Consider the following 27,568-nt stretch of genomic DNA (forward strand, 5'->3'; position numbering starts at 1 on the left):
AATATGGAATATGGTATTCCAACATGAGTTTGTTTTTCTGAGTCCTCACAAATGGAGCTGCCTCTAATCCTGTAAACTGGGCTTCCTTCAGCTCTTCTGCAAGTCACTGTGGGTTGAATATCTACATGGAGGGAAATATTAACCATTTTCAGATTCAGGCTGTTGACCGGGCTATAGTGTGTGGCAATAAAACTGGAAGGGTCCAGTGTGATTTATGAAGACAAACATATTCTTCTCTTGCATGCAGCCTGGATTTGTGAGAACACACTTTCCAGTTAAGCTGTTCCTCTTTTATACTGGGACAGTTCTGCTGCCTGTTTCCTTGATGAAAGGCTTGGTAGTAACGTAAGAGGACTTCATTCTTTGCTGAGAAAGATTTACAAAGATACCATAATTGCAGTTAATGTCCATTGTATGTGTACACAAACAAACTGACTTACTGGACTCTCTTCACCCAAAATCCATACAGTTTTCTGCACTAATCACCATGGGATAGCTTTAATCCAAGAGAGAAGCTGAGTGAAACAATTTCTTTCTGAAGAACTGTGCTGTACGTCTAACTGTAGTCTATCAAGGAAGGAATTCAACTGTTTGCTCTTGATATATGAACTAAGAAAGAAATTAAATATTTCAGATAGTAATCAATCCACTGTTTTGAGTATACAACAAAAACACTCTTTATGACAGTGTAAAGTTGATAGACTGTGGCCAGAGACTGATCTGGTCCAACTGAAAGTGGTTTAGATGAGACTCTGATGTCCCCATCTTTCCCTTTTACAAGAATGTTGGTTGTTTCTTTCATGTTCTCTTTTTGGCTAGGCAAGACAGAATTGCAGTTAAGAGGTAAAAGAAGTGCTCCACAAAGACAAACACAGGAAGGAAAAGAGCAAGGATGGAGCTTGTTTTACCACTGTTCTCTTGTTCTTCCCATCCCAGTCATTTTTATAAGCTAATCTTTGCTGGTTGCTGTGGACTTGCAGGTAACACTTTCTCCAATGACTACCAACTTTGTCACATAACATTTTCAAAGATTTGAAGGTGACATATAGATAAATCTTCTTAAAAGAAGCACTTCAGTGAGAATATTGCTATTTGTATGTGTTTGTGTTTTGGGGTGTGGAAGAGAGCTTGGAGAATTAAGAAAAAGTAGACCTATTTAAAAGTGAAGTTAATGATTCAACAAGGGCAGGTTCCCTTCCAGGATAAGTCTGGTTATATATTATAATTGTACACATAAAGTGGTCAGTCCAGATCTATCCTCCTCCTCTCTAGTCCTGCACTGTCAGGGCTGGGTTCTTTGCACAAAAATGTGGCTTTTTCTTGGGATCATCTTTTCTCTGGGGATGCTGATTCCTGGCAAACTCGGCTTCAAATTGCAATATGACAGGTGAGTGTGAACAGGGTATCATGAAAAATTGTGCATGCAGTGAAATTCCCAGGAACTGTGTAAGAATAATAATAACAATTATGAACTGAAAACCTGGAGATAGGGTTACTAAGCCGTAAGCGTTGTAAGATTTGGAAAGAAAACATAAAGATGAGAAATGAAGAAAGAGTGAACCAAATGCAAGCCAACAAAGATATGATTGCAGCTTTAGGAGACACAGAATGCCCCTCAAATGCACCTCAGGATGCTCTGCTTCCATTAGCTGAAATTCATTTGGCTTAGCCTCTTTCATAATGAACTTTGAAATCAGATGCTGTAGGAATCAGATGCAGAGGGGAAGATTGAGCAAAATTATATCCATTAATAAAAGACAGCTGAGGTTATATGAAAAAAATAGTGTCTCAAAAACAGCTCAGATACTGAACCCCTGTTGGAAAGCTGTAACAATAACAAAAAAAAAGCTAATGGAGTTGGTCCAGACAATTTTCGCCCCAAGGTGTTCAGAGAATGAGATTATCAGGTTTTTTATTACTGATTAATGTTTTTGAAAAGTATGAAATGTCTCGTTTTGCTGTATTCTCCATTCTCAGTTCTGCTTTGTAACAAAATGAGTGATATAAAATCATGCTGTTTGCCCATCTAAACTATTTTGTTTCATTCACCCTAAACTTTACAAGAAATGATAGGTCACTCTGCCTTTACAGCAGCTGGGATTTGCAGGAGGGGCACAAATATAGTGTGGAGGCCAGCTATCCACATATAACTTTATACATGGAATTTTCTAAAGTAAATGGAGAAAGTAGCCCAGTGCTGAATGTCTCTAGACTAATTATATCCCCAGAAAATAGTTTTAAAAAGGAAAGAAAATGAAGCAATACCTACTGTAAGTAAGTTCCTTCATAGTATACCCATTCAACAACTCTCCTGGCAAGCTCCTGGCAGAGCATACAGAGTCACTACTTCTCTCTTTAAAATGTGTTATTTCCCTTGGATAATATCTGGTCTTTAGATTTGTACCAGGGACGCAGTCAGAGTCTGTTGATTTCACTGAACAGAGTTCAACAGACCCTTGGTAACGTAGTATTAATTTTTGTTTCTAATTGCTGATCAGGCCTGAATCTGTTGAGTGCTTGCATGGGATTTAAAAGCACACTTAATCGAACGGTCAGTGTGACTTTGGGTGGGCAGCACCTGCACAAAGATGAAATTACTAGCAAAGCCCATTTTCATTGTCATTTGCTCTGTTCAACAACTTAAATGAAATACCTGATCTATGAGCATCCAAGAAACGCAGCTAGTGCTGAGAACAGTCCTTCTAATTTGGTAAGAAAGCTTAACTGTAGCATTTAAAAAACTGTTGTTCTCATGTGGTCACATAGGCTGACTTTGCACTTCTCCACTGAGAATCCTAGTCCATAATCATAAATGAACTTGTGCTTTCTAATCTTAGTTTACTATTAAAAATTATTTGTCTCCACACTGGCTATTGTAAAAGGTTTATCAGTAAATAAGAGCTGGCCATCTGGCAGCAATCTGACTGTCTGGCGTTTCTTTCATTTGGTGTAATTAAGACATAATGTCAATGAGGATAGAAAGATATTACAGGATATTGTTTCCCTTCCTGATAGACAAAAAGCAAAGCAAGCCCAGGCATTTAGAGCGAATGAACTCTGAACTGCAGCTGAGATGTTTATTCTCCTAGCAAAGATGTTTATCCTGCATCTACAAGGTTTATTACAAAGATATCATGACTGTTGTACCAAACTGTTAGCAATGCAAATGTAATCATTTTGCCCCATAGATGAGGAGCCTATATGCTAACAATATCTCCTGAACCGGTAGTAAATAGCCCATTTTAACTATCAAGTTCTACGTTTCTCTGTCAGCAAAGGTGATATTTTCAAGAGAGATGTAAAAAACCCCAAACTCCCCTATTTTTCAGTGGATAATGTGAATAAATAGTGAATTTCATTTGCATATATATTAAGCTGGTAATTGTACATTTGTGTATGGAAGCACAAATGATAGCAGTTGCAGTTCAGATGATGAGAGCATATTATATTGATGACCATAATGACAATGGCTTTAATAAAAAGCCATGCAAGGCTTTTGCAACAGGAATTTCTGTTATAAAAACTTTAAAATGTAAAATGTTCTATTTTTGTACCTGTCCTGTAAAGGCTCCAAGGCCCACTGAAGTTACTGAAGGATCCTGTGAAGCAGTAATTATTGGTTACTAACAAATACGAACATTTCTCGGGTTCTCCATTCTATCACATCAGTAGTGGTTGACTGCTATCTCACCTTTGAGTAATGTAATGTAGTTGTCAAAATCCACTCCTCATTATGAAACCCTTTCATTAGAAATGTCACACTTGCTATCAGTCCTGGGAAGTTGATCTGAAAGAACACTGAAAAAAATTAGAAAAATAATTACAAAGGGTTTTTTAATAGAACGTACAAATTTGCTTTTTCTGCATTTCCAACCATTTTAATTTGTTCTTTGTAAACTTTGCATATTTTTTTCAGATTAAGCCTGTAGTAAATGAATGTTTCATGGGGCCTCATGAAAATATATACTCAGACACTGGATCTGTGTGTGTTTTCTAGAAATATAAAACGATAGATCCATACTAGAAATTTTTGTTTCCTGCAAATTGAGTAAGAATATGCAATTCTGGAGACCACACTATTCACTATTTGTGGAATAAATTGGCTATTCTCATAACAAGTAGTTTGTGAACATCTCAAGCTCTTAGCAATGTTCATTTATCATGGCTATCTAATATTTTTGCATGCTGAAGTAGATCGGCAAAGCACCAAGTCTATCTGGAATAATTGAATAATTCCCAATCAGGAGAAAAAAAAGTGACATCTTATCAAATAAATAGTTTATTATATATTACCAATTATCTTGTTTTGGCCCTGGTCCTGCAAAGACAGAAACACACACCAGGGCTCATGTGAGCAGTTGGCTTCAGTGAAGCTGGTATAGTGAATAAAGAATAGCCACTGGCAAGGAAGCAGAGTTAATCTAACACTCTAGCAGCAGAAAACTCACATCACTTAGTCCTATTTGTAGCTAAAACATTCCAAGAATTCATCACTTTTAGACATGTTTTTGTTGGAACAGCGCTCAGTTACATGCTGTCTTCCTTCTACATAACAAAATACCTCCTTTTGACTTATGAAGTCATTGATACTTTAACAGACATTAAAACTGATCTTGTTTCTCTGCTTAATTTCCAGGGATCAGGTTTTGCATATTGTGCCAGAAACATTTCAACAAGTCCAGCATCTTCAGCAACTTTGCAGCACTTTACTGGTGAGTAAGAATAACCATGTGTGCCCAAAAAGCACAGTGGGGTCTTGGGCTGTAAAACAGATTTGCATGTAACTTTGGACAGGAATGAAGATTAAAGTAAACTTGAAAAAGCTTTACCTAACTTTTTTTTCTTAGCATAGGGTGGAATTACCCTTCCACTACCTGCAGTAATTTATGGGAAGAAGTTAGTTTCCTTGCATGGCTCTGTGAAGGTGCGGCTCCTTATCGGTGGTGCCTGAGTCAATGGAAACACTAAGCCTGTGCTGCATGCTCTATGAACAGATGGCTGGAGAATAGTTAAGGGGAGAATTTGAAGGAAAACTTCTTCCATTTATTGATAATGCAGCTACTCTATCTTAAATATGTTTTCTTATTCTGAAAACAGAGCTTGATTTGTACATTTCTTTCTCCTCCTCTGCACAGCTGGATTTGTGGAAGCCCCTGCTGCCTGAAGACATCTGGACTGGAGAAGACCTGCACATAAGGGTCCCAGCCCCTGTGGTGCAGGAGGTTAAAGACAGCTTAGATCTGCATATGATCTCTTACAAGTACAACCTCTTAATTTCCTGATGGGAAAGGCTGGCTCTAACAATCTTCCTTGCTATCACAAAAGGTCCTAGCCCTTTCCAATGAACAGTCAGCTAGTACTGACAATAGGACCCAACCTTTGTTCCAAGTGCCTGCAACTTACCTTGACCTGCCCAATGCACAGATGCTACATATACCTTTGAGTTTTAAAAGCACATTCCCCTATGCCCTGTTTATTCACCTTCCAACTAGCCTGGACTGTGCATTTGGAGCTGGGATCTGAGACAGCCCAGTCTGTCTTGTTTCCTGCTGTTGCCTTCTCAGTGGCAGAGGATGACGCTTTGATGTATGACTCAGTTTTTTAGTCTAAAGTCAGGAAGCCAAACTTGGTACAACCACGACTTACAGGAGCATGCTTTGCTCTTGGAAAGCATGGATACTTGAACACAGGGTCCTCCCTATTTTGGAGAGCCCAAAAGTTTAATCAGTGTTACTGCAGAGAACCAGTCTCTGTAGCTCCCCTTTTCCCTTCCCTGTCTTTTGTTCCTCCTCTGGTTTGGAGAAGAGCCCTTTCAACGCAAATGTTCAGCCAGTTTCTTCAAAACTGCAGTTTCTTACCCCTATCCCCCTGCCAGGCTGGTGAGCATCCAGCCAAACCAAGATATCCCAGCCTGGGACAAAGGTCCCGGTGGCAGGTCCCCACTGCGTACATAATTGGGAGCCATGAGCTGCAAATGACCCATGATGCTTTATCACACCTACCCAGTCACACATCTTCACTAACTGCCACAATTCTACTTCCAACCGGAAGATCTAACCCAGATAGAAAGAGTGTTTATAAAACCAAATGGGACTAAATAAGACCTATTCCTCACACAGTCCATTCCCATTTGGAACTGACTTTTTCAGGTAACCAGTAGCTAGCTATATTTCATATAAACAATCCTGTAGTCATTCAGGGCTGATGCCAAATGGCCTATGGACATGCACTGACATTTACCAATCAAAGATACGTTAAAGGAGGATTGGTGCTACTTCAAAGCTGTTTCGAGTTAAAGCTGATCTTGGTATCCTGCATCTTGCCTGCCAAATTCTTTTTAGTAAGTGTGATGCCCTGACAACCAGAGATGGAGAGAGATGAGGTGAGAGCCTGTACAAATGATCTAGCATCAGGTTTAGGTATTCAACATTCCAGAAGATATTTAACCTCTTATTTATATCAAGGCTCTTCATGTTCTAATGGTTTCAACTGACTCTAGTGGAAATTTAAAGACTAAACATAAGTTAGCAGCTTAATCTCTTTTTTTTTTTCCTTGGATTTGGGCCAGAACTGTATCCACCTTGTGCAGGGTCCTAAAGAAAGAGGTGGGTAATTTAATAGTCAAGCTGAAATTTTGGCTTTATATTGCAAAGGGGTTGAGATGAGTACTGCAATTTTAGAGTTAAAGTTCCTATAACAGATTCAAAGCAGGAACCACCTTTTAGAAGGTAGTTTACATGCCAGGAAGGTAACATGACAGTTAGGTATATAATGATAGAGACATAAATGACAAATTATAATCAGGACATCAATATTCTGACTGTGTCAGACTCTGGGATTTCAATTCTCCAGAGTTCTGATAAGGCATTTTGCGTGTGTGATTTCAGTTCATTGGAATTTGCACTGCCTGAATTTTAGTTTGAACTTCAGATGTGAATAAACATCAAAGCTCAGAGTGAAAGTCATCTGTAACTACTCTTAAAAGTTTCTTATGTGTAGTTTCCAGAAATGCTGATCAGTGCTACTGTCAGCAGAATAGCCTATTAGCACGACAGTGTTTGAAATCAACAATGTTTAAGCTACCTTTGCAATTGTCTTATCACGAGGGTTTACAATGAGCACAGATTTGTAACAGTTTTACAAGGGGCTGATTGCAGTGAGAAAGCACTGTGTATGATCCAAAGTCCTCTGAAGCCAAGGAAAAGGTTTTATTGACTCCCTTGATCATGGAATCACGCCTGTGCTGTACTCATTTGTGAACTAATTTGTAGCTAAAAAGCAAGAAGAGCGTTTTGAAGTAAAGAGGGGGTTTGTTCTGATTTTTGCAAATTGCATTGAATACTTTTGTGAAGTCTTTGCAAATTGAAAATGTCTCCATAAAATACAATGAAACACTAATCTTAAATTTTTCACTTTTCCCTGCTTTTCCCAAAAGGTGGTATTTTAGAGTTTTGCCCAGAAGTAGAAGTGAAGAAAAGAAATATATTGAACACTTTTTGTACAAAATTGTCAATCTTAAAAAAAAAATCTTGTAAAATTATTACTTTGTTGTTAAAACCCAGTAAAAATCTCAGTACTTTGAACTTTCTCTTACATGAAAGTAACCATTATGCTGATAGTGATGAATTTGGCAGGCAGTGAACAACAGAGGAGCCTAAATCCTTTCATTTGTTGATGTAAGCAAGGTACCCACCATGATAGTTCTGCAGTAATTGTGAGGGATTGTTTTCTTTTCTATCTCCCCCTTTCCCCTCCCCTCAGAGTCCTAATACCTGACCTGCAGGAACTTGTGGATCAGAGCATGCCAAGGGACAGGAGCAGCCACAGGCAGCTCTCAGAAGGTTATGTCTACACCCAATATCATCCAATGGAAGAGGTAAAGAGGAACCCAAGTCTGCTTGCTTTCTTTGTTGCTGCTATTTTGTAAATGCCACAGCAAGAAACTCTGTGCTTGCAGAAAGCTCAGCTGAAGCCAATGGAGCTCTTCCTGGCTTTCTTCTTTGCAGAATCAGTCCTTACTCTTTGACTAGAATCTTGGCCTGGTTGAATTGAACATGAATTTGCCATTGATTTTGTTTAAATCCTCAATTCCTCCCTGACCAAAACCTAAATGGTCTGCGTGAAGCAGCCATACTGTTTTGCAAATAATATCCTGGGGTTCAGTTGACTGGTTTGCTACCTTTCTACCCTATTATGCTTTATCATTATCTCTAGTATTTATTCATTTAAGCCCCAGTGTGTTTGATGCTGAGCCAAATGTGAAGTGCAATGACTATTGCGATCTCTGGAATCCCAGTGAGGAAGAAGAGGTGAACAGTGGGAGACCTGTAGAAAGAAGTAATTTGAGGACAGGTTTTTGACACTTCAGGAGAGAATAATGTCATAAGGTGTGGTTCCATGTCTGGTGAAGTCAACAAAAAGATGCCCAATAGGATGGGCATGTTGAATGAGATCCAGAACAGAGTATCAGTGTCATATTGCAGTGATGCTATATCATTTAACACCCAGTGAGATATGACCGTGCCTTCGCTCAGAGGCAAGTGAAAGGCCTACCATGCGTGTTAAGTGATATCACAGATTGAAATAAGCTCTGAGGAAAATGTTGCTTGTCTAAGTAAAAGAAAATTCTTTAATCTGGAAATGGAGGTGGGAAAGAGAAGGAAACTCCCCCTTTGGACCACGGTTTCTCTGTGACTATTTCAGATTTATCAATGGATGACTCAGATCCAGAAGAGCAACAGTGATCTGGTGACTCAGCACTACCTGGGGAAGACAACTGAGAATCGAACAATATATTATCTGCAGGTAAGGGCGGAACTTTCTTCAAATCAATTAAAGGTATCTTCACAAAAAAGTACATAGGAGAAGACAGGATTCAGATCTTTCCAAAGACAGTGCTCATCCCAATTCAATGAAGTAACAGGAGATGGTTTTACTCCTCTACAATACAGCAAGATTTGTCAACCTTCGTATGTGCTATCACCATAACCTTGATATTGCTATTATGCAGTGAAAACAACAAATTTAACTGAAGTCTTGTTTAGAAATACAAATCAAGCTGAAACTAGCTTGGCATCAGTTATGTATGAGGATAAAGAGTTTTGTTTTGTTGTTTTTATTATTTTTTACAGCATATTGCCTTTCTGCTAGGAGTATTCCATGACATTTTTTATCAGACGCTCTAGTAAAACTCACAGTCTTAATAGCTGGGTTAGTTATTGTCTAATCTGTTCCTATCACTAAAATTAGATTCCCTGCCTTTTTGTGCTTCTTCTAAAAAAAAAAAAAAAGGAATCTCAAAGTAAGAACAATGAGTCCTGTGAATGACTAATATAAATGAAAAAGAAACTGTTTTATTGACACTCCTGCTCAACAGACACTTTAAAACACTTGCGCTGTGATACTACAGAGATGGGGTTATTAGGAAGGAGAGCTTGTCATAATGGTGTCTGTAATAATAATAATCTCAGATGGCTCAATGGCATATCAAGGAACATCCTTTTCTTGCTGTGTTACGCTAAGCTGTTTTATTGTAATGTAACAGTTTTCCAAAGGATCATTTTTACACTCCCTCAGATCAGTCAACCATCAGATAAAACCAAAAAGATTATTTGGATGGACTGTGGGATTCATGCCAGAGAATGGATCTCTCCAGCCTTCTGCCAGTGGTTTGTGAAAGAAGTGAGTCTTCACTTTTCCACTTAGATAATAAAAAACAACATATCACTTTGGCTACTTCTGTTCTCTTCTCTATCGTAGTACTAAGAATTATGCTTTTTCTGTTAAAATACGGTTTTCAAAATTAGTACATAGCACAGATACCTGTGGAGACCTAAGTCCAAATCACAGTTTGAGATGAGATATAGGACAATACTTGTTAGCACATTGTTTCCTCCATCTGAACTGATTCCAAAGCCACTGAACTTGATAGTAATGTCTCCATTTTCTACAGTGGTTTTTGGATCAAGCCCCTCTGCACCACAAAGCCACAGTCCCCCTGGAATAAAGCAACCCTAAGATATGGTATAGCAATATTCCACGTGCACTGAAAGTACCTGGTGCACAGGTATGCTATCATGCAGCTTTCATACCTGCAAGACTGTATCCATATGAAGTACACTATAACCGGATACACTGTCACTTTGTTAATGGCAAAAGGTAGATATCTCAACATATCTGGGGATCAAGTAGATCTTGGATATCATGGTGATATCCAGGAGTGAGTGATTCCCTGATGATAGTTCTAAACTAGCTCTTTCCAGTGATTACCACTAGATTCTCTGCTCAGTCCTCTATTTTTTTCTTTTCAGATTCTTCAAAATTACAAATCTGACCCAAAGATAAGTAGATTTCTGCAGAATTTGGACCTCTACATCTTGCCAGTCCTTAATATTGATGGTTACATCTATTCCTGGGAAGAAGTAAGTAGTGAAAATCCAGGAACTAGATTGAAAGTTAGATATGCACAGCATGTTTTGTTAACTTGAGATACAATCATAGCAATTATATTTAAACAGAGAACAGTGACAGAATCATTACTTATACAAACCCTCTCATGGCAAAGAGGTTTTCTTTCTTCTGTTAAATCAGCAGTCACTTGAGATTACAGGGCTAAAAATTCCTAGCAAATGCCATGAGCCTTGGGAAAAGAGAAGGACAAACCCACAGGATCAATTACTTTTGGGTTTCTGGGGATGGACTTACTTCCCTGCTAACAGCTCAAGGCTTGGTTGAAGAAGTTAAGCATGTCTGGAGGAATCAGTCATTCTTCACAAGAGATCTCAACTAACAGATGGGTCTAAGCACCTTTGCAGCATAAGACAATGGAGAATTTGTCAAATATTGGGCTATTTGGTTTTGAAATAGGTGTGCCCTCCCAAATAATCTTCCTTTTCTGATAAGGAGGATAATGCAAAATGTTCGTCTTCAGCAACTCTCATCATGCTTCCAGGCTCCTGAGCCCAGTTGAAACACCTTTTAATGCAGGACCTCAGCATGGCCCAACAGGCTCAGCCTACTGCCGTGTGGATCCTTGCTCCCTGGCAGGTTTGGGGCATGCCACATATTGCACTTGGATGCACAGGTAATTCAGCTAGGAAGCTCATACAGGCAGTGCAGCGAGGTCTGCAGAGAACCGAGTATAGCAAGGAAACAAGGAGCAGCAGCAAGATTAGCTGACAAAAAAGCATTCATCTTCTTGAATCTGAAACAAACATAAGTTCAGCTATCGTCTCTTGGACAGAGAAGTATCCCTCACAATGCCAAGTCTTAGGAGTGCAACACTGCATGGAAGCAGTTAAGTACGACACGAAAAGCATACTTTTTTTTTTTTTAAAGCTCAGGAGGTTCATTTCAAGGTGCATGCAGTCTTGTGGAATATGGCAGCCTGGCTGTAGTAGATAAAATGTTCTATCGCTAAGCTTTATCACCCTTGCACACAGAGTTGCACTCTTACAACGCAAGAGTTACTCAGAATGCAGAGGTCTAAAATAAAGGAGTCTTTACACCATATTACCACTAGGCCCTACAGGTCACTGAGTTGTTATTATGTAACTGAAGTTACTTTTGTTTAGGATCGTCTGTGGAGGAAAAACCGTTCTCCACATATGAATGGCACCTGCTACGGGACAGATCTGAACCGAAACTTCAATTCCTCCTGGGGCAGTAAGTTCCAAGTATTTCAGATCAGCAGCACAAATGTAAAGCAAGAGTAATAATTCCTATAAGAATTCCTATAAGAAAGGAATCCCCATCTTGTTGTCATCAAGACATATGTAAAAATAAAAACCTGGTTTGTAAACTATTAAGTCATTGACTTTCAACTGGCATTTATTTTTGTGAGCAGAAAATTGCTGCTTATATTACTATACCTCTAATTCACTGCAGGAGCAAGCATCAGCTCTAGGCAGAGCTGATGAAGTTAGTCGCTTAACAGCCAGTATTTGTGTTTGCCATGAATTTCAAGGAGCCTCTAAAGCTTCCCTGGCAGGTGGTACACTGTGGTGGTGTCAGAGTGTTTTTGTTGCAGCCGGCCTGTAAATTTGAGTTAAATATTTCAGTCTTGTAGCAAATTTTAGCTGCTACCAACAGCGTAAAATGTTAAAGTCCCACTGAGTTGTCTAGTCTCCCTGCCCCCATAAACACATGCCTTAACACTCCAAGGTAAATTTCCCTCTTTCCTCTGAACTGGCATTTACATGTCTCTCCTTTGATTCACTTTTTGTATTCCTCTCCAGGTATCGGTGTTTCTTATAACTGCAGCAGTGAAATCTTCTGTGGATCTGGACCAGAATCAGAGCCTGAGACCAGAGCTGTGGCTCAGTTTATCAAAAGGAAGAAGAGTGACATTTTGTGCTATTTAACAATTCACTCCTATGGACAGTACATCCTCACTCCATATGGTTCCACAACTAAACCTCCAAGTAACAGTGAAGAACTGGTAGGGCAAAACATTCATCTTCTACACTTGTAGAGAACAAGTACAGGCATGTGGCACAACTCTATTTGCCCTCTTGCCTTTCTTTCAGAGGAGATGGGCTTATTCAGCGGCTTGGCTCCCAGAGTTACTGCCACTCCATGCAGTATCAGCAAGGTTTATTTGCCTCAGAATTAACCCTAATCCTCCATTTTAAATCAGGAAAATTGAACTATTACAGATAGGGTTACTGCAATGCAATGTAAGTGGAGAAAAGCACCAAGTTCTTGTTGCATACAAGAATGTGTTTGCACTTTAGGATGCCAGCACATTATACACACACGGTTGTCATGATTGTGTCCAGAACGGGTATTCCAAATGTGCTCACTAGGAGAATGGGAGCAAAGTAGGCACCTACTTCTTGGTTACTTGTCCCCTCAGTTTCTGAGTGTTCTGAGTTCATTAACATGTGTATTTATGAACATTCCAGTAGCTGGAGCGCTAGTCAAGAGCATGAGGGACTTGGGTTCGGACTTCATACGAGTCATTGGAGAAGTAATTTAGTCCGTCTATGGCTCGGTTTCTAAAGATGATGGGATACAGAGTCTATGGCAATATAATAAACGTAAGAAGAGATCAATCACTGCTGTAGTCAGTATCAGTATGCTATACAACCTAGACTCTAATTCTCCAAAATACAGCCCTCTAGCTTTACAACAAAGTAAATATCTTCTCTACCTAATAGCAGAGTAAATTTTAAAATTTTAACATAATTTGCATTAAAAAAACCAAGAACAATTTGCCCAAATGTTTGTAATGGGTTTCTCTAAAGTCCTGAACTAATAATATCAAAACTTAAAGCTGATCATATGTAAATGTAAAGCTGAAAGAAACAAGCATTTTGGTCCACTCAAAACAATTGCTAAATATACTGGCACTGATAACAATGCTGTTCCTATTTTGAACTTACAGATGCATGTTGCAGAGAAAGCAGCTGCTGCCCTGATGGGAAAGTATGGGACCAGCTATGAAGTAGGATCAACCTCTTTAATTTTATGTAAGATTCTTTATGTTTCCCTTTGATTGCTCTGTTTCTCAAAGAAGGGAGTCATTCTTGTGTCACAGGCATCAGTAAGTACTGTTTTGCTGAGTTTCCTCTTTGAGTAATATTTAACGGACTGGTTCAGTGGAACATCTAAGCAGCAGCATTTGAATACAAGATAACACTGCATGTTATAAAGCTGACTGCAGGAAGGAAGGAAGCACTGATCAGAAGCTAGTTCCTACATGAATTCCTCACAGATACATCACAGGGGACAGAAGGAGATTGATAGATCATCCTGACCCTGCTGAAGTCAGCAGACAAACTCCTATTTGTCTTCACTGGAGTCAAGCAAAAATTAAAATCCCAATCAGATCTATAGTTACTCCATCAGACATTATCACATGGCAGCTGCTTGCAGTTCTGTGTGAAATATGTTGGTTTCAGCCTCGTTCCTAATAGACTGGATAGCCACATCATGAACACACCATCACGGCAGATACTAGTTGACAGCCTTTATGTAGAGGACTAGAGGGCCCTAGAGACTGCCTGGTAAACCCAGTCTTTTCCCAGTAAGCAATAAGTCACGCTAGTCACTCAGAACAGTAAGTAGTTGGCTCCAGTACCCATGCGGTTTTGCATATTCACAGTGTCTGTCTGTGTCAGTCCCAGAGTCACGAGTCACCTACTACATGAGCAATACAGTGTAAGTATGAGGTAACTTGTCCATGCCTAGGACTGTATTTTGCCAGGGTTTGTACTTGTACTGAATAGGTAAGAAAAAAGACCCATGAGGCAGATGAAGAGTGATACTGGGAGTAGACAGAAATTTTTCAGACTTGACCAAAATTATGCTTAAAAACAAATATACAAAGAAATTCCAGGCAGTGTCAATGTAGGAAATGAAGTACCAGAACAGACAAATGGCCAATCCATCTTGTACCCCACACTAATCACAGTAAAATGCTAAAAACACATAATCCCTGGAACTCTTCTGCTGTTATTGTACAATACCATCTTATGGAGGATCGTTTCACTTAGGAAACTCCATGGAAGACTTTTAGTATAATAAAGAATTGCAGCACCTAGAAACCCTGCTTTCCATGTTACAGTGATATCTGGTTACTGCTTAGTTCAGGGATTGTGGTATAATCTTGCGTTAACTATAGCAAGAAGTGTTTTCAAAGAACCGTGCTTAATACATATACCTCCCCTCTATTTTTAAATTCGCAGACAGTAACTCAGGCTCCTCACGTGACTGGGCTCACATGATTGGCATTCCTTTCTCCTACACATTTGAACTGCGAGACAAGGGCACTCATGGATTTGTTCTACCCCCTGACCAGATCCAACCCACATGTGAGGAGACTATGTTGGCTGTGACAACTATCATAGACTATGTTGATCAGAAGTACTTCCCAGGTGGGGCTGTGATGCTGACCTCCAGCAGCCTGGGCCTGAGCCTTTGCCTGAGTGTTGTAATTACATGGACTGTTTCTTAAAAATGGCTTAGAGAACCCAGCAAGAGACTCACATGCAAAGTATAATGTCCCTTTGAAAAGACAAAATTACCTGAGCAGAGGAACTAAATGTCAAATATTTCAATAAAGGCTCATCCCACAAAATACAAGCATCCACTTGTGGTTTTGATAGCTGCGTTTTAGGGGAGGAGGAAGGGATGAAAAGCTGTGGCAATTTCCCAAGCTTCACTTGCTGGCTTTGCAAGAAGCCAGCTTGAGTACACATGGGGACAGAGCACTATTACTCCCTGGTTCTTCAGCATGTTTTCAGGGGCTCACCTGGGCCTATGTAGCCCTTCTGTCAGCCATATTCCTGCTCTGTCACAATTCTCCCCACTGCCTGACCGCGCTGACTCCTGGGTCTTGCTGGCATCAGCAGGCTGCCTGTGAGATTTAAATGTCCCCAATTCCCACTACAGAAAATTGGACAGCTTCCTTGACATCCACCTTACTTCCCTAAACTGCCACATTGGGATTTACCAGAAAATACAGGGTCTCAAAAGCGGGTAAAAGGTCATAATCAGGCAACCATCAACAGCAGTCTGAAACAAGCTGAAGAGTTGAGCTGGTGCAAGCATGTGGGGATAGACAAGAGGTGTGGCCCTGTCACTTAGATGCAGTCAGATTAGTGAAGACCTTATAGCAGCCTTCCAGTACCTGAAGGAGCCCTGCAAGAAAGCAGGAGAGGGACTTTTTACGAGGGCATGTAGTGATAGGACAAGGGGTAATGGCTTTAAACTGAAAGAGGGTAGATTTAGATTAGATATTTGGAAGAAATTCTTCACTATGAGGGTGGTGAGGCACTGGAACAGGTTGCCCAGAGAAGCTGTGGATGCCCCAACCCTGGAAGTGTTCAAGGCCAGGTTGGACGGGGCTTTGAGCAACCTGGTCTAGTGGAAGATGTCCCTGCCCATGGCAGGGGAGTTGGAACTAGATCATCTTTAAGGTCCCTTCCAACCCAAACCATTCCATGATTCTAATACAGAAACTTCCCAAATCCTTCAAAAATACTAAAGGCAAAGGGCAAAGGAAGATGAGGATGGGGTGCTATTCCTACAGAGCAGACCAGAGAGTGATTTCTCTGCATCCTCAACTGTATGATTGGTGGTGACAAATATTCTCATAAAGTCAGACTCCTAAGGGATTTCATTACAGATGGTACATAAAGAAAGTCTATTTAGAGAGGGGTGCCTTTCTTGCAAACCACCTTAATCCTTTGGGGCTGACTCTGCAGAAGGACTGGGGCCCAGTTGCATGGCTCTCCATCACCTGGGACAGCCTGCAGCCTGCAGGGATCTGCCTGGGATCCTCATGCAAAGCTGGAAGCTCAGTAGAGTGCCAGAGGAAAGAAAACGTTTTAGCCCATTGAGCAGGGACCCTCCACCTGGGCCACTCAGAAGGAAAAGCCGAGGAAAAAGCTTCTGTGTTGTTACAGCCAACACCAGAGGGTGCAGGCTATTCACTGAAATTTAGAAGACCTATTCTAACCTGTACTCTGTCTGCTTTTGAATCCAGCAGTCCCACATCCCAGAAATATGTCCACCAGCCTTGGCTATTACAGATATTAGGCTAGATTACTTTTTTTCCCTGATAGAAAATGAAGAGTCCAGGGGAAAGAAAAAAAAATTGTATGAAATGCCTGATTTTCTTAGCAAATTTCAAGATTCCACTTGAAAATTGAAAGTGTTCTAACAAAAGATTTTCAACAAAGTATTTCCAACTTTGGGGAAGAGAGTGGTTTTTTTCCCCCCTGCTGCTTGAAGGCTAGTGATGGCAAATGCGTATCAAGAGCTTCTACCAGAAAATTCACAGATAATGGACATTGAGAGGACTGAAATATTACTGTCCTCAAGTTCTAAAGTACAGCGAGACTCAGTGACTTGACTAAAATCTCACAGAGGGTCTGTGGCAGAACCTGGAGAATTCTTTTCTTCAATTCTCTTCCAATCTGCCAAAAGAAGGATGTATATCACTTGACCATGGTACTGTTAAGAAAAAAAAAAAAAAAGATAAAACCTCACAGTCATTTCTCCAAAGCACATCTTATTGTCATTCTGTCTGTACTGTTAGTTGACAAATCTTAGCTCCTGTGTTCATTGTCCGCAGGTTATTACCAATTGGTGTAGCTAAATCTGTCTAACTCCTGCCGGTTCCCCAGAGCATAGTCCTTCCAGACCAACCATTCATTTACAGTAAGACCCGTCTGTTGCTGGGCTCTGCAGCAGAAGGTGTCACTAATTAGCACTTCTCCCCACAGGAGCATCACTCCCCAAACTTATGTTTAGTTTAGGATGTGACTTGTAAGTCTTTATATTTGTATTTATATATTGTGTCTTTGGAACTGTAAGAAACAAGACAAGTCCATCTGGCCCATGACTGTGAGCTGTCTTTAAGCAAGTGGGGTTTGACCACAAGTGTTTCACAGCCATTTGCTAGCGAAATGCAGTGAAGTTTCCCAGTGCCACCAGCAGCAGATGGCAGTGCCCTCTGGAGACCAATGCCCACACGCACACCTTGCCAAAGCCAACCCAAGCTTGGGCTGCCACCAAGTGCTTTCCAAAACCAACCCATGACTACACTGGTACAAAAATGCTGCCAGCTAGGGCTTCTTTACTGGATTCAGAGACATTGCACAGCCTGTACGCCTAGAGCCAGAGAGGAAGGGAGCTGGTTTTGCTGATCTTGGGTATCTTTTGATAAAATTGTTTACCACTACAAGTTACAACCAGATGTGTCCCAAAGTTAATTAGCAGGTTTCTGTGGACTGGCTCAGTCCCTCATTAGCTCCTCTTGTTGTAATAACCACCATCAGGCAGGGGAAGATGGCCCTGTACATGGCACCTAGGCAGGCGGTTGAGGGGAGATTTTGCCTCCAGCATTCCCAGCATTGAAGTATCACAGAAGTGGAGAGAAAGACTTCACCAGAAAAAAAATGAGATATTTGGCAATAATGATTATCTAGAAGAATGTCTGCTGCTGTCAGCACACTGATCACGCCTGGGCTTACAGCTCCTTGGATCTGTCAGCAATGACTCACCCACTTTGCATAGTGAAACCACAAACGAAGGTTGTGTGGAAGCAGCAGCTTGCTCCCATTGCCATTGCAGAACAGATGTCCTGCAATGAGTGCTTACAGCCCTTTTTAGGAACCATCATTGCACAAGCAAGCCACAACCACTAAAAGGCCAAGGCTGCAGCAAATTGATCTTTACGAACATTACACGGGCTCTATATTTCACACACCCTCCCAGTTTGCTGACTTCTCTGTGTACCTTTTGTGCTTGTAGAAGAGTGATATGTATGGCTGACAAAAATCACTGCAGAGAGGTTTATCAACCATGTTTTGCAAAGGACAATTTTAAAGAAAAACATAGTATGGATGTCTCTATTGAAACTCCCCTTACTTCATTAATTCATTGCCTGGTTTGCTTTCTCCTGCCTTCCTTTGTTGCTTTCTCTGACCCTTCCCAGGTTTTGCTTTATCATGAAGTATGGAAAGAGCTGCATTTTGATTTCTTGCATGTTAGCAGAAGCACAGCATTATCCTACTGAGACAACAGTGTAACTTTTGATTTACTCATGTGTAAACACATGCAAAACTAAAAGATTCTTTTATTCATTGTTGTTTCTCCCCAATAATTTTACCAAGACCCATGCCCCTTCCCTTTCTTTCTCACAGCTGAACACCCAAATCATGCTTGCTTTATTATATAATTAGCATTGTGAAGGATTAATTACTTTTTGTCAGTCAGGTTATTGAATAAAAACAAGGGCATCCCAGTTCTGAGTAACAGTGTTCTATATTATCCTTGTTGACATTTTGTCTGTAATACAAAAATAAAGATTGAAGAAAGGATCATCAGTGACCTTATTCCATTTCATGCAAGGAGCTCCTCTCTGTTAATTTCTCCTCCATGCTATGTTAAATTGACACCGTCCTCAGGCTCCTAACAAGTTAGCAACATTGCCCTCATTAAGGAAAGTGAAGATATCACGAGGGAACTATAATATTAAACGAACGTGCGTAGCCTCATTTCTTAGAGCATCACATGATGGAAGAGCAAAAACCTACAGTTTTGAGGGCAGTGTAGAAAACACCTCAGTGAGTTGACCTTTCTGGGGAAACACTTGCAATGCAAGTTGTTACTTCCTGATAAACTGCTTATGCTCCAGAAATCCAGTCAAACATTATTCTTTTTTGCAGATTCTATTCCAAGCAAAAAACTCTCAGAATTGAACATCTTAGACTGTGTATGAAAATTGGAAGCAGTCTTAACTGGAACAAACCTGCTCAGAAACACAGAAAGATGTTCTCAGTGTGTTCCAGACATTATTGTGGATGGAAATGTATTGATTTATGACAGCCTAGCCATTTGTGTCCCAAATCCCTCTAGCCACAACTCCCCTTTTTCCAAAGTAGCGTAGAACCTACTTCAGACAGAAGGGTCAGGGTCTGAATGGAAATCAAAGTATCATGAGCTGGTCTTGGGTTCCCTCAGCCTGCAACCTGTAGGTATTCATGGTCCTGATAAGCTTTGTCTCATTCCCTGTGTCTTTTGGCTTCATCCAGAGCTGGGTTTTCTTGACTATATGGGATGTCCAGTTATACCATACACAAAAAACACAGCAGAATCCATTGTTTTGATGAGACATGCCATGCTCACAATTTCCTTCCACGTAAATGGCTGGCCAAGGCTGCTTTGTTTTCATTATCACTAAGCTGAGAGGGGACCAATAATAAGAAAAAAATAAACAGAGGTTATGACTGAGCATTAGAATTAGCAAACTTGGGTAGTCTTAATGAAAATCTTGTCTAAAATGCATTTTATATTTCCTGCATCCTCCTTTCAGTGAATCTGGATGATACTTATTGGTATAAAATACAAAGGAATAATTTGATGACAACCTGCCATCACTTGCTCCTGTCTGCCAAATCTCATGGTGTCTGTTTACGTGCATGGTAGGCATTCATAAAGCCAGCTTCTTTTCTGCAAGTTGGCAAACAATACGAGTGTGCTATTCACAAGGCAGCCAGTGGCAAGCAGAAAGAGCAAATGCAGTGTCACGCTCACAGCTTTTAATTCACCTCGGTATACTGATCCAAGGTACATCCCATCACAGCTGCGCTGTGTTGTGTGGGAATGCCTCAAATTAAGGCAATGCAATTTAGGGAGAGGTGGTTAGGATTGCACAGTACCAACTGCAATGGAAAATCCCTAGAGGAGGGAAAGCATTTGCAAAAATGATGGAATTTTTTTGTACTGACAAAGATGTAAGTAACACTGGCTTTAGCAGTGGGAAAGAGGAAACGGGTAGGTCACAGACAGACTAATAATGCCATTTTCCCTAGGTTTAGCTTCTTCTGCCTAAGTGTCTAAAAGAGACAGCCCTTGTTTTGAAAATACAAACTCTTCCTCTTCTCAAACACCCATACAGCTTTACTTGGGAGAGGGCTGAGGAGGAAAAGGATAACCAATGAATGTTACTTAGCTCTGGTTAGTGAGGCACAGGGTGAAGGAAGGACTAAAACTAATGAGGGAGATAGTGAGCACAAGCATAGCCAGGCAGCAACGAACACACGAGTAGGCAGCACACTCTGTGATAATTAGGTGTAAAAGTCTATTTGCCAGTCACGTAACAGAAGTTTCCATCCTGAGATTGCAGTGCAGGCTTTTATGTCATTTACTGCTAGTGCCAGAGCAGGTCAATCAACTGATTGTAGCAAGGATCCCCCATCCACTGCCATCATCTTACAAAAAGTAAGTTTGTATTTAATGTCTGTGTTCCTAGTTTCTAAATACAAAAAAGAAACACATGAACCTATGAGAAAGGCCACTTTACTCCAAATTCTCTCTTCTCACTTCAGTCACTGTCTCTGCACATTCCTTAATTTTCATCTTGTGACTTTTTTTTTTCCCCAAGCTACCTAGCTAGAAACAAATGAAGCAGGTTTCTTATTTGTTTTGGAGGAGCTTATGCTTTAGCTTCTAGTTGAAAAATGAATCTTCCTTGGGATAAGCAATGTCCCTTGTGGTTGGACACTTGTGATATTGGAACTGTCTCTGAATTCGCTGTTGTTTGCTTCACCATTTACCTGTGACATTGACCTGAACCAATTATGGTGTGATTTTGAAAACACTTAAGGGGATCATTATCTAGAGGTAGAAATCTGGGAAAGCCAGCTCCGTGTCAAACAGTTGACTAGGAAATATTATAAAAGGGTCATGCTCAGGGGTGACAAACCATCCCACACCAGGAGAATGTAATTCTATCAGGGAAATGATTGCATACGAGTGCACAGCCAAAATGCATTACTTGGCATTGCTCCCACCTCAGAGGCTGGTATCAAGCTACTTGTGCATGGAGAAATCTATCCAGCTGTCTTTTGTCTGCTACCTACAGAATCCCATTAATTTCACAAACTTGTTAGTGCCTTAAATCCCCAAAACATTATCCAAGGATATTCTTAGCATCTGAGCAACTGGGAATCAATAATCGTCTTGGGAAGGGGCAAGAAGGGGAATAAGGGTTAATAGCAATTATTCATGAAAAGCAATCTAACCCATTTTTAAATTTAATTTGGAGTGCCAAATTTAAAGGATTCTTGAATGCTAAGGCCATTTTCATCATGCTGATCCTGTGTCTTATTGAGTAGGACCAGAGTATTACTCATTTTTTGTGACCCTGAGTTATCAAGGACATGCTGGGCAAACAGCCAAGGTAATACAAGCTCAATAATAATAATCTATACTTAAAGTTAACATGATGGCTATTACATGACGGCTGTGCCAATTGGAGGAAGGTTAGATCTTCCAGCTCTGGTAACTGCTTGACTTAGCACTTTTTTTAGTGTATGAGAAACGTTATAAAATAAAGCATATATCTTACAAGTGGGAGAAAAGTCATGCAATGTAAGCAGCAAAGAAATGGGAAGAGGTAGCAGAATGATGGGGGTGGAGAAGCAGTGAATCCAAAAACCACTTGGACATGTTTTTTAGAAAAAAAGGCAGTAAAACTCCCCTGGCACATAGGACTGTCATTGTGTGTGCCAGGAGAACAGATCAAGAGATTGATAGGAGCCCTGTTCTATTTAAAGGACATGGAAATGTGCAGAATCCAAGAAGTTAGAAATTACAAAAAAGGCCAATGAAAGACTATCTGTCTCCTAGGATTGCTCTCTGGGGTACATTTCTGGGGGTGGTTGTCTAGTTGAGTCATTAAAGTCTCAAGCTCTCCTCTTCTGTGTCCCCCTTCAAACTGTGGAGTTGTACTTTCACCTTCAGTTTTCAACCTTTTCCAATACGTATGACTCAGTTCAGCACAGGAAATATATATTTCAAATATATATGTATTTTATATATATATACTTGTTTTGTTTAGCAAGTCTTACTTAGTTACTTCTGTGGATCCCATGGACTCTTAAGGATCCAGACACAGCCACTGGCTTCACCCATTAATTATCTGTCTTGTGACCCACAGTGTCCCATGGACTGAAAAAGGGTAAGTTCCAGAAATTGTCACTTCCTTTAGACTGTATGGATAAGATGGTCATGAAGCTTTTTTTCAGGTGTAATGTGTAGGTTTTGTCCAGGTTACCAGGAATCTGATGTTGCAGTTATTGTATGCTTTCTTTATAATATCAGCAGAAGACTGAGCTCTTTGACTATCTTCCAAGGAAAATCAAGAACTCCAGCTGAGCTCTCTACTAAGATAGCTGTTGAGACAAAGCTTGTTCTAACCCTAACTCCATGGTCAGGATCACTCAAATTAGGCAGCCTGGTCAGTCCCACTGATCCAGCTATGTTATTCTTCAGTCTTCTGCCAGGTGAAGGTCCTCTCAGAGGGGCTATGTTGATGCAAAAGTGACCAGGAAAGAATAAGCTATTTATTTTCTGAATAGGCTAAAATGGCAGTTTCCCACACTGTAAACTTTCAGGGATAGTCACCATTTATTTCACCCCCCTGTACAATCAAATACGACGACACCTACTGCAGAACTATTTTAGAGTTCTATGTTTTTGAACAGCAAAAATATTACTTTTTATGTGACTGTAGTACCTCCACCGAGGCCAACACAGTGAGGCCCACATGGTTATTGAAAGTCTTACCCTTAGTAGCAAGAGAAACTACTCAACAAAGCACATGTGAACTGAGGGGAAAGAAAACCAGCTTGTGTAAGGGTACCTAGCAAGATGGACTGCAGAACACTGAATGGGCCTGCACCTTTGGAGTCTCAGTCGGTGACCTACTCACGACCCTGTAGCATTCAAACTGAGCCACAGAGCTTTAAAATTTAAAATGGCTTCAAAGCAAAAGAAATTGTTTCTAGGCACAGGTTTACTTTAAAAACACATAGCATCCTAGAGCTAATCAGTATTTTTGCCTATCACATTTCTCTTACACAGTATTTTTAGTAATGTAGTGCAAATTTCTCATTTTCCTTTTCTACAGAAAAACCATGAAAAGCATTTGATAGTATGTTTAACAGGTATTCTAGTGAAATGCACCCTGCTTAAAGGTCACATTTTTTTGAGAGAGACCTTAGATTTCTATATGAAGTGCAGCAGGTTTTACTTAGGGGACTAAACCCAAATGTTGACATGGTGCCATAGTACTCTGTGAAATTACTGACTCCACCTCTTCCTCAGCTTCAAAACACACAGGCACTTTAGAGAAACCCACTGGGAGCATTAATACGATGATGTGTCAGGAGCCGACTGCAGTGAGCGGGTGAGGAGTTCTGACCTCACAGAAAGCCAGAGTGTCTCAGACAGCTCTTCCCTAAAGAACAGCAGCATTTTCCAAACAGGAGAGTGGAAACAGAAGCTGCTTAAAGGGAAATCATTCTCTTTATTGAGCAGTCATTTTTTCTAGATGAAAAGGAAGAGAATTTGCAAAACCACAACGTACCTCCAAGATGTAAATATATACATTATTTAATACATTTTAGGAGAAAAGATAATTGACTGTAATTTAAATGGCAGTGTTAAACTTGCTGTACAGAGTATTCCAAATCTAAGCTTGAAATTAGTCCAGCACACCAGCAATGTCTCAGAAATTTCTAAGGTTTCTGTAACCATGGTAGCTAAGTGGCAATGGGCTTAATCCTGCACTCACTGAGTCCATAGTCAAACTTCCCCTGGATTTAGCAATTCTGGATCTGACCCTGTAAATCCTAACATGCTTGAGACCAGAGCTTGATTTCTCAAACCTTTTTACCCAGTTTCCCACGGCAACTTGGATTGGGAATTCTGTGGAGACCATTCACTTGAAAGATGTCTGCGGGAGACTTCTTTCATTCAGCAACAAATCCCTGATTAAAAGAACTATGTTGACAGCCCGACAGGAAGCCATGCCATCCACTCCTTGGGCAGCAGGCACTTTTGGCAACATGTGCCAATTTAGAAGACAGGGAACAGTAAGGGAGAGGAATCAGGAGTCAGACAAGGTCCCAGGAAAATTCCAAGCTGTTTAAAAAAGAAGGGAATTGTTGCCTTGGTTAAATGCAGTTCCCAGTCTCTCACAGCCAACTAGACAAAATAACCATTATACTAAAACGTTTCTATTCTCCTCAGTGGATGATTGTATAATGTAATTATTAGATAATATGCGGGACTATACACAGTAACTCCTCAGCAATATCACCAGCTCTGTGGGATAAAGACACCTCTAAAAACCTAGGTCCACAAACATAAAGACGTGGGTTCTAATCACCTTGTGGTTTTATCCTCTTTTTTCCTGAAGAAATAAGGCCTGAGAGATCATCCTGTCTATCTCTCAGCCTCTCCTTAATAACTTGTGAACCAGCTGGCTGCCTTCAGCCAAACTGGCAATGAGAAAGAGGTCACAAAAGTAAGACGTTCTTACAAGCTCTGTAAAAAAAGGTGGCTGCGTGGAGTACAGACCCCACATTCATGCCTTTAAGAAGGAAAGGGGTGTGTGATGAGGTCAGTAATTAGGTATTGTTTGAAAAGGGGGGGGGGGGGGGAGGCGGGGGTGCCTCTCCAAAAAGAGAGCAGAGGAAATGGAGGGTGTTTTTTGGCACAGTTATGCTGCAAATTGAAGAGAAGTGGGTTACAGACTGTGTGTGGGTGGGGACACAATTTCAGAGGAAACTAGACTTCGTTAATTCTGCTGCTTGGTTGTATTATTGTTTTCTGTGAAAATGGTGAGGATTATCAGACATAGCTGACTCAATTGCATTACCAACATGAAAAGGCCTGAACCAAACCACACGAGGATGATGAGAAAAGAAGCTCGAATGCTAAGAAGCCATGTAATATGTAGTCATACACAATGATAGCCAATATCAACATATAACTTACACTGCATGTTAATTAAAGTAATGTACATGCTGAAAGCCCTCAAAAATAGGAAAGAATCTGCAGGGCATTTAGAGCAAGGGTGGCACCTACATAAATCGGTGTGTATTTTTGTACATACCTGAGTTCAGCCAAAGGTTGTACTGAGAGCTCTTTGATACTTTGGGAAGTTGGACAAACCAAATTACCTTATTATTGCACTGCAGCTTCCTGTGGAAGTGTTAACTCAGAACTGACCATTGCACTCTCTAGAAACACACTTGAACAACTTTCTGTTTTGTAGGAATATGCTTAAAGAATCAGCATAAATGCTTAGAGATAAAGCAAGTGTCAGCCCTAAAAAACCACATCCTTCAGATAGATTTCAGATGAGGCCTCTGTAGAGAAATGAGGAAGCTATGCAGGACCTGCCCTTATGGAAGTGACTAGAGAGTCAGATTCTGCTCCCATTTGTGGCTTGAAAGGCAAGAGCAAGCCCATAGAAATGCCAGGCTTTTTTCCCATTTAAAGCCAATCTGGGAACAAAACCTGTTTTTTATGTGAATTTAGCTCCTGCTGAAAGTAGGATTTCTCACTGTTCAATTGTTAAAATACTGCTTTTTAAAAAGCAAGCAGAAGGCAAGGCAAGGAGGGAGTTTTGCTCTACAATTAGGAAGACCCATTAAGCACATAACCCACATCTTCATCAGGTGACCAGATGATAATCTTGAACAACTTTTTCTGTTGAATAAGTGTCACAAGGCTCAAGGGGACTGTTAATTCCCTTTCCTACAATGACTCAAGCTGGGATTTCCCCTAGTTTTGTATTAGCCTAGTTGCTATTTTTCCTCCTACCCATTTTGTTGCTTAGGAGACTGCTAGTCATGAAAAAAACACCTACAAACAAAACAAAATAAAAAAACCCAAGGCCCAGTCCTGCCACTGTGATCCCAAGTTATGGAATGCTGAATGCTCTTGCCTCCTGGGATCTGCCCGCACAGAAGGAACATACTTTGTTAGTATGAAGAGTTGCCAGGGAAGTAATTTTCCAGGCACAGCCACTGTTTGCTCTCCAAAAGCCAGGTAGTTTAGATTTATTTTTTATGTTTTCAGGGCAGTAACAGAAGTTTCTCCAGCAGAACAATGTAACTAGGCAATGATTTATGGGGCAGAGGGTTGGTTATATGACAGTCATAGAATAGAGCAGCAATTTTCCTGTCATTATATCAGGACTCTGCAGTCCTATAATAATTACACTTACATCCCTGTATAAATATAGGAAAAAATTTGGGGACTCCTTTTCCTTGGGAGGCTCTGCCAAGCTTATTTGTATACATTCTAGTCCAGTATGAATATGGTGCCCCATAATAACTGCTGGCTCTTCTGTCCTGTTTTCATCAGGAGATCTCAATCTGCTTCAGAAATCTGGACACCATAATTTCATCTTTCCCCCTTACATTTTTATCCTCCCTCCCCACCTTTCATTTTATAGAAGTTGAAACTGCAGCCAAGAGAACAGGTCAACAATAAGAGGTACTGAAAATTCCTGCACCCTGGTCCAGTCCTCTAATGGATGGATATCACTCTAAAGAGAATCCAGTGTAAAATGGTGTAAAACACTTCATACAGGCTAGAAAATGAGTCCTGCATTACAAGCCCTGTCTCTTGTTATTTTCTGGCTTTTCAAAAGGATTAAATAAATCATTTCTTGATGTGGAGTTGAAGCTCTTTAGATTTCATCCCTCTTGAAAATTCTGGAGCTTATTTTTAGGATCTCAGCCACAGGTTTAAGAACTTAATGTCAAGCTCCTGTGCTTGACATCCTGAATGTGTGGGTTTCTGGCACATGTATTTAAAAAGAGATGTGTTATAAATTGGCTTCCTAGGGCCTGAGGACTTTGGAAAAAGACTTATTAAAAGATATGCAGCATTAGAAAGCAGAACACCTTCAAAAACTGCTGTACAAGATGACTCATAAGGTGATACCACCGATTTTGCTAGTAACACCAGAGGAAAATTATGTCCTAGATCAAAAATACTCAGATGTTGCAGACTTGTTCCTGGGGAAGACATATGACACGTTTTACCAGGCTTGTTTCCTTAGCTGAATAAAGTGACTGAGAAAGTAGATAATACCAGCATATTCAATGCAAGTGGTAGGAAATCAGGGGATAAGTTTTCATGTCTTGATCTTGCTCTTATTTGTAGACACTGACATACCTCCCTTGGATTTAGGAAAGCAGGACTGACACCGATATAGCTGTCCTTAATTTCCTGCTTTCTCCTCCAA

The 27,568-nt window shown here is 40.4% G+C and overlaps 1 protein-coding gene across 1 annotated transcript; it reads left to right on the forward strand.

Annotated features, from left to right (window-relative positions):
• The first annotated feature begins 1,307 nt into the window (after positions 1-1,307).
• On the forward strand, positions 1,308-14,959 carry CPO (carboxypeptidase O). The gene is made up of 11 exons (XM_009820025.2): positions 1,308-1,387; positions 4,637-4,712; positions 5,136-5,260; positions 7,762-7,876; positions 8,704-8,805; positions 9,577-9,681; positions 10,311-10,421; positions 11,574-11,664; positions 12,237-12,439; positions 13,388-13,472; positions 14,691-14,959. The coding sequence occupies exons 1-11, from the start codon at positions 1,308-1,310 to the stop codon at positions 14,957-14,959; spliced, it is 1,362 nt and encodes a 453-aa protein (XP_009818327.2).
• The last annotated feature ends 12,609 nt before the right edge of the window (positions 14,960-27,568 follow it).

This window comes from Gavia stellata, chromosome 8 (genome assembly GCF_030936135.1).
Source record: "Gavia stellata isolate bGavSte3 chromosome 8, bGavSte3.hap2, whole genome shotgun sequence".
NCBI lineage: Eukaryota > Metazoa > Chordata > Aves > Gaviiformes > Gaviidae > Gavia > Gavia stellata.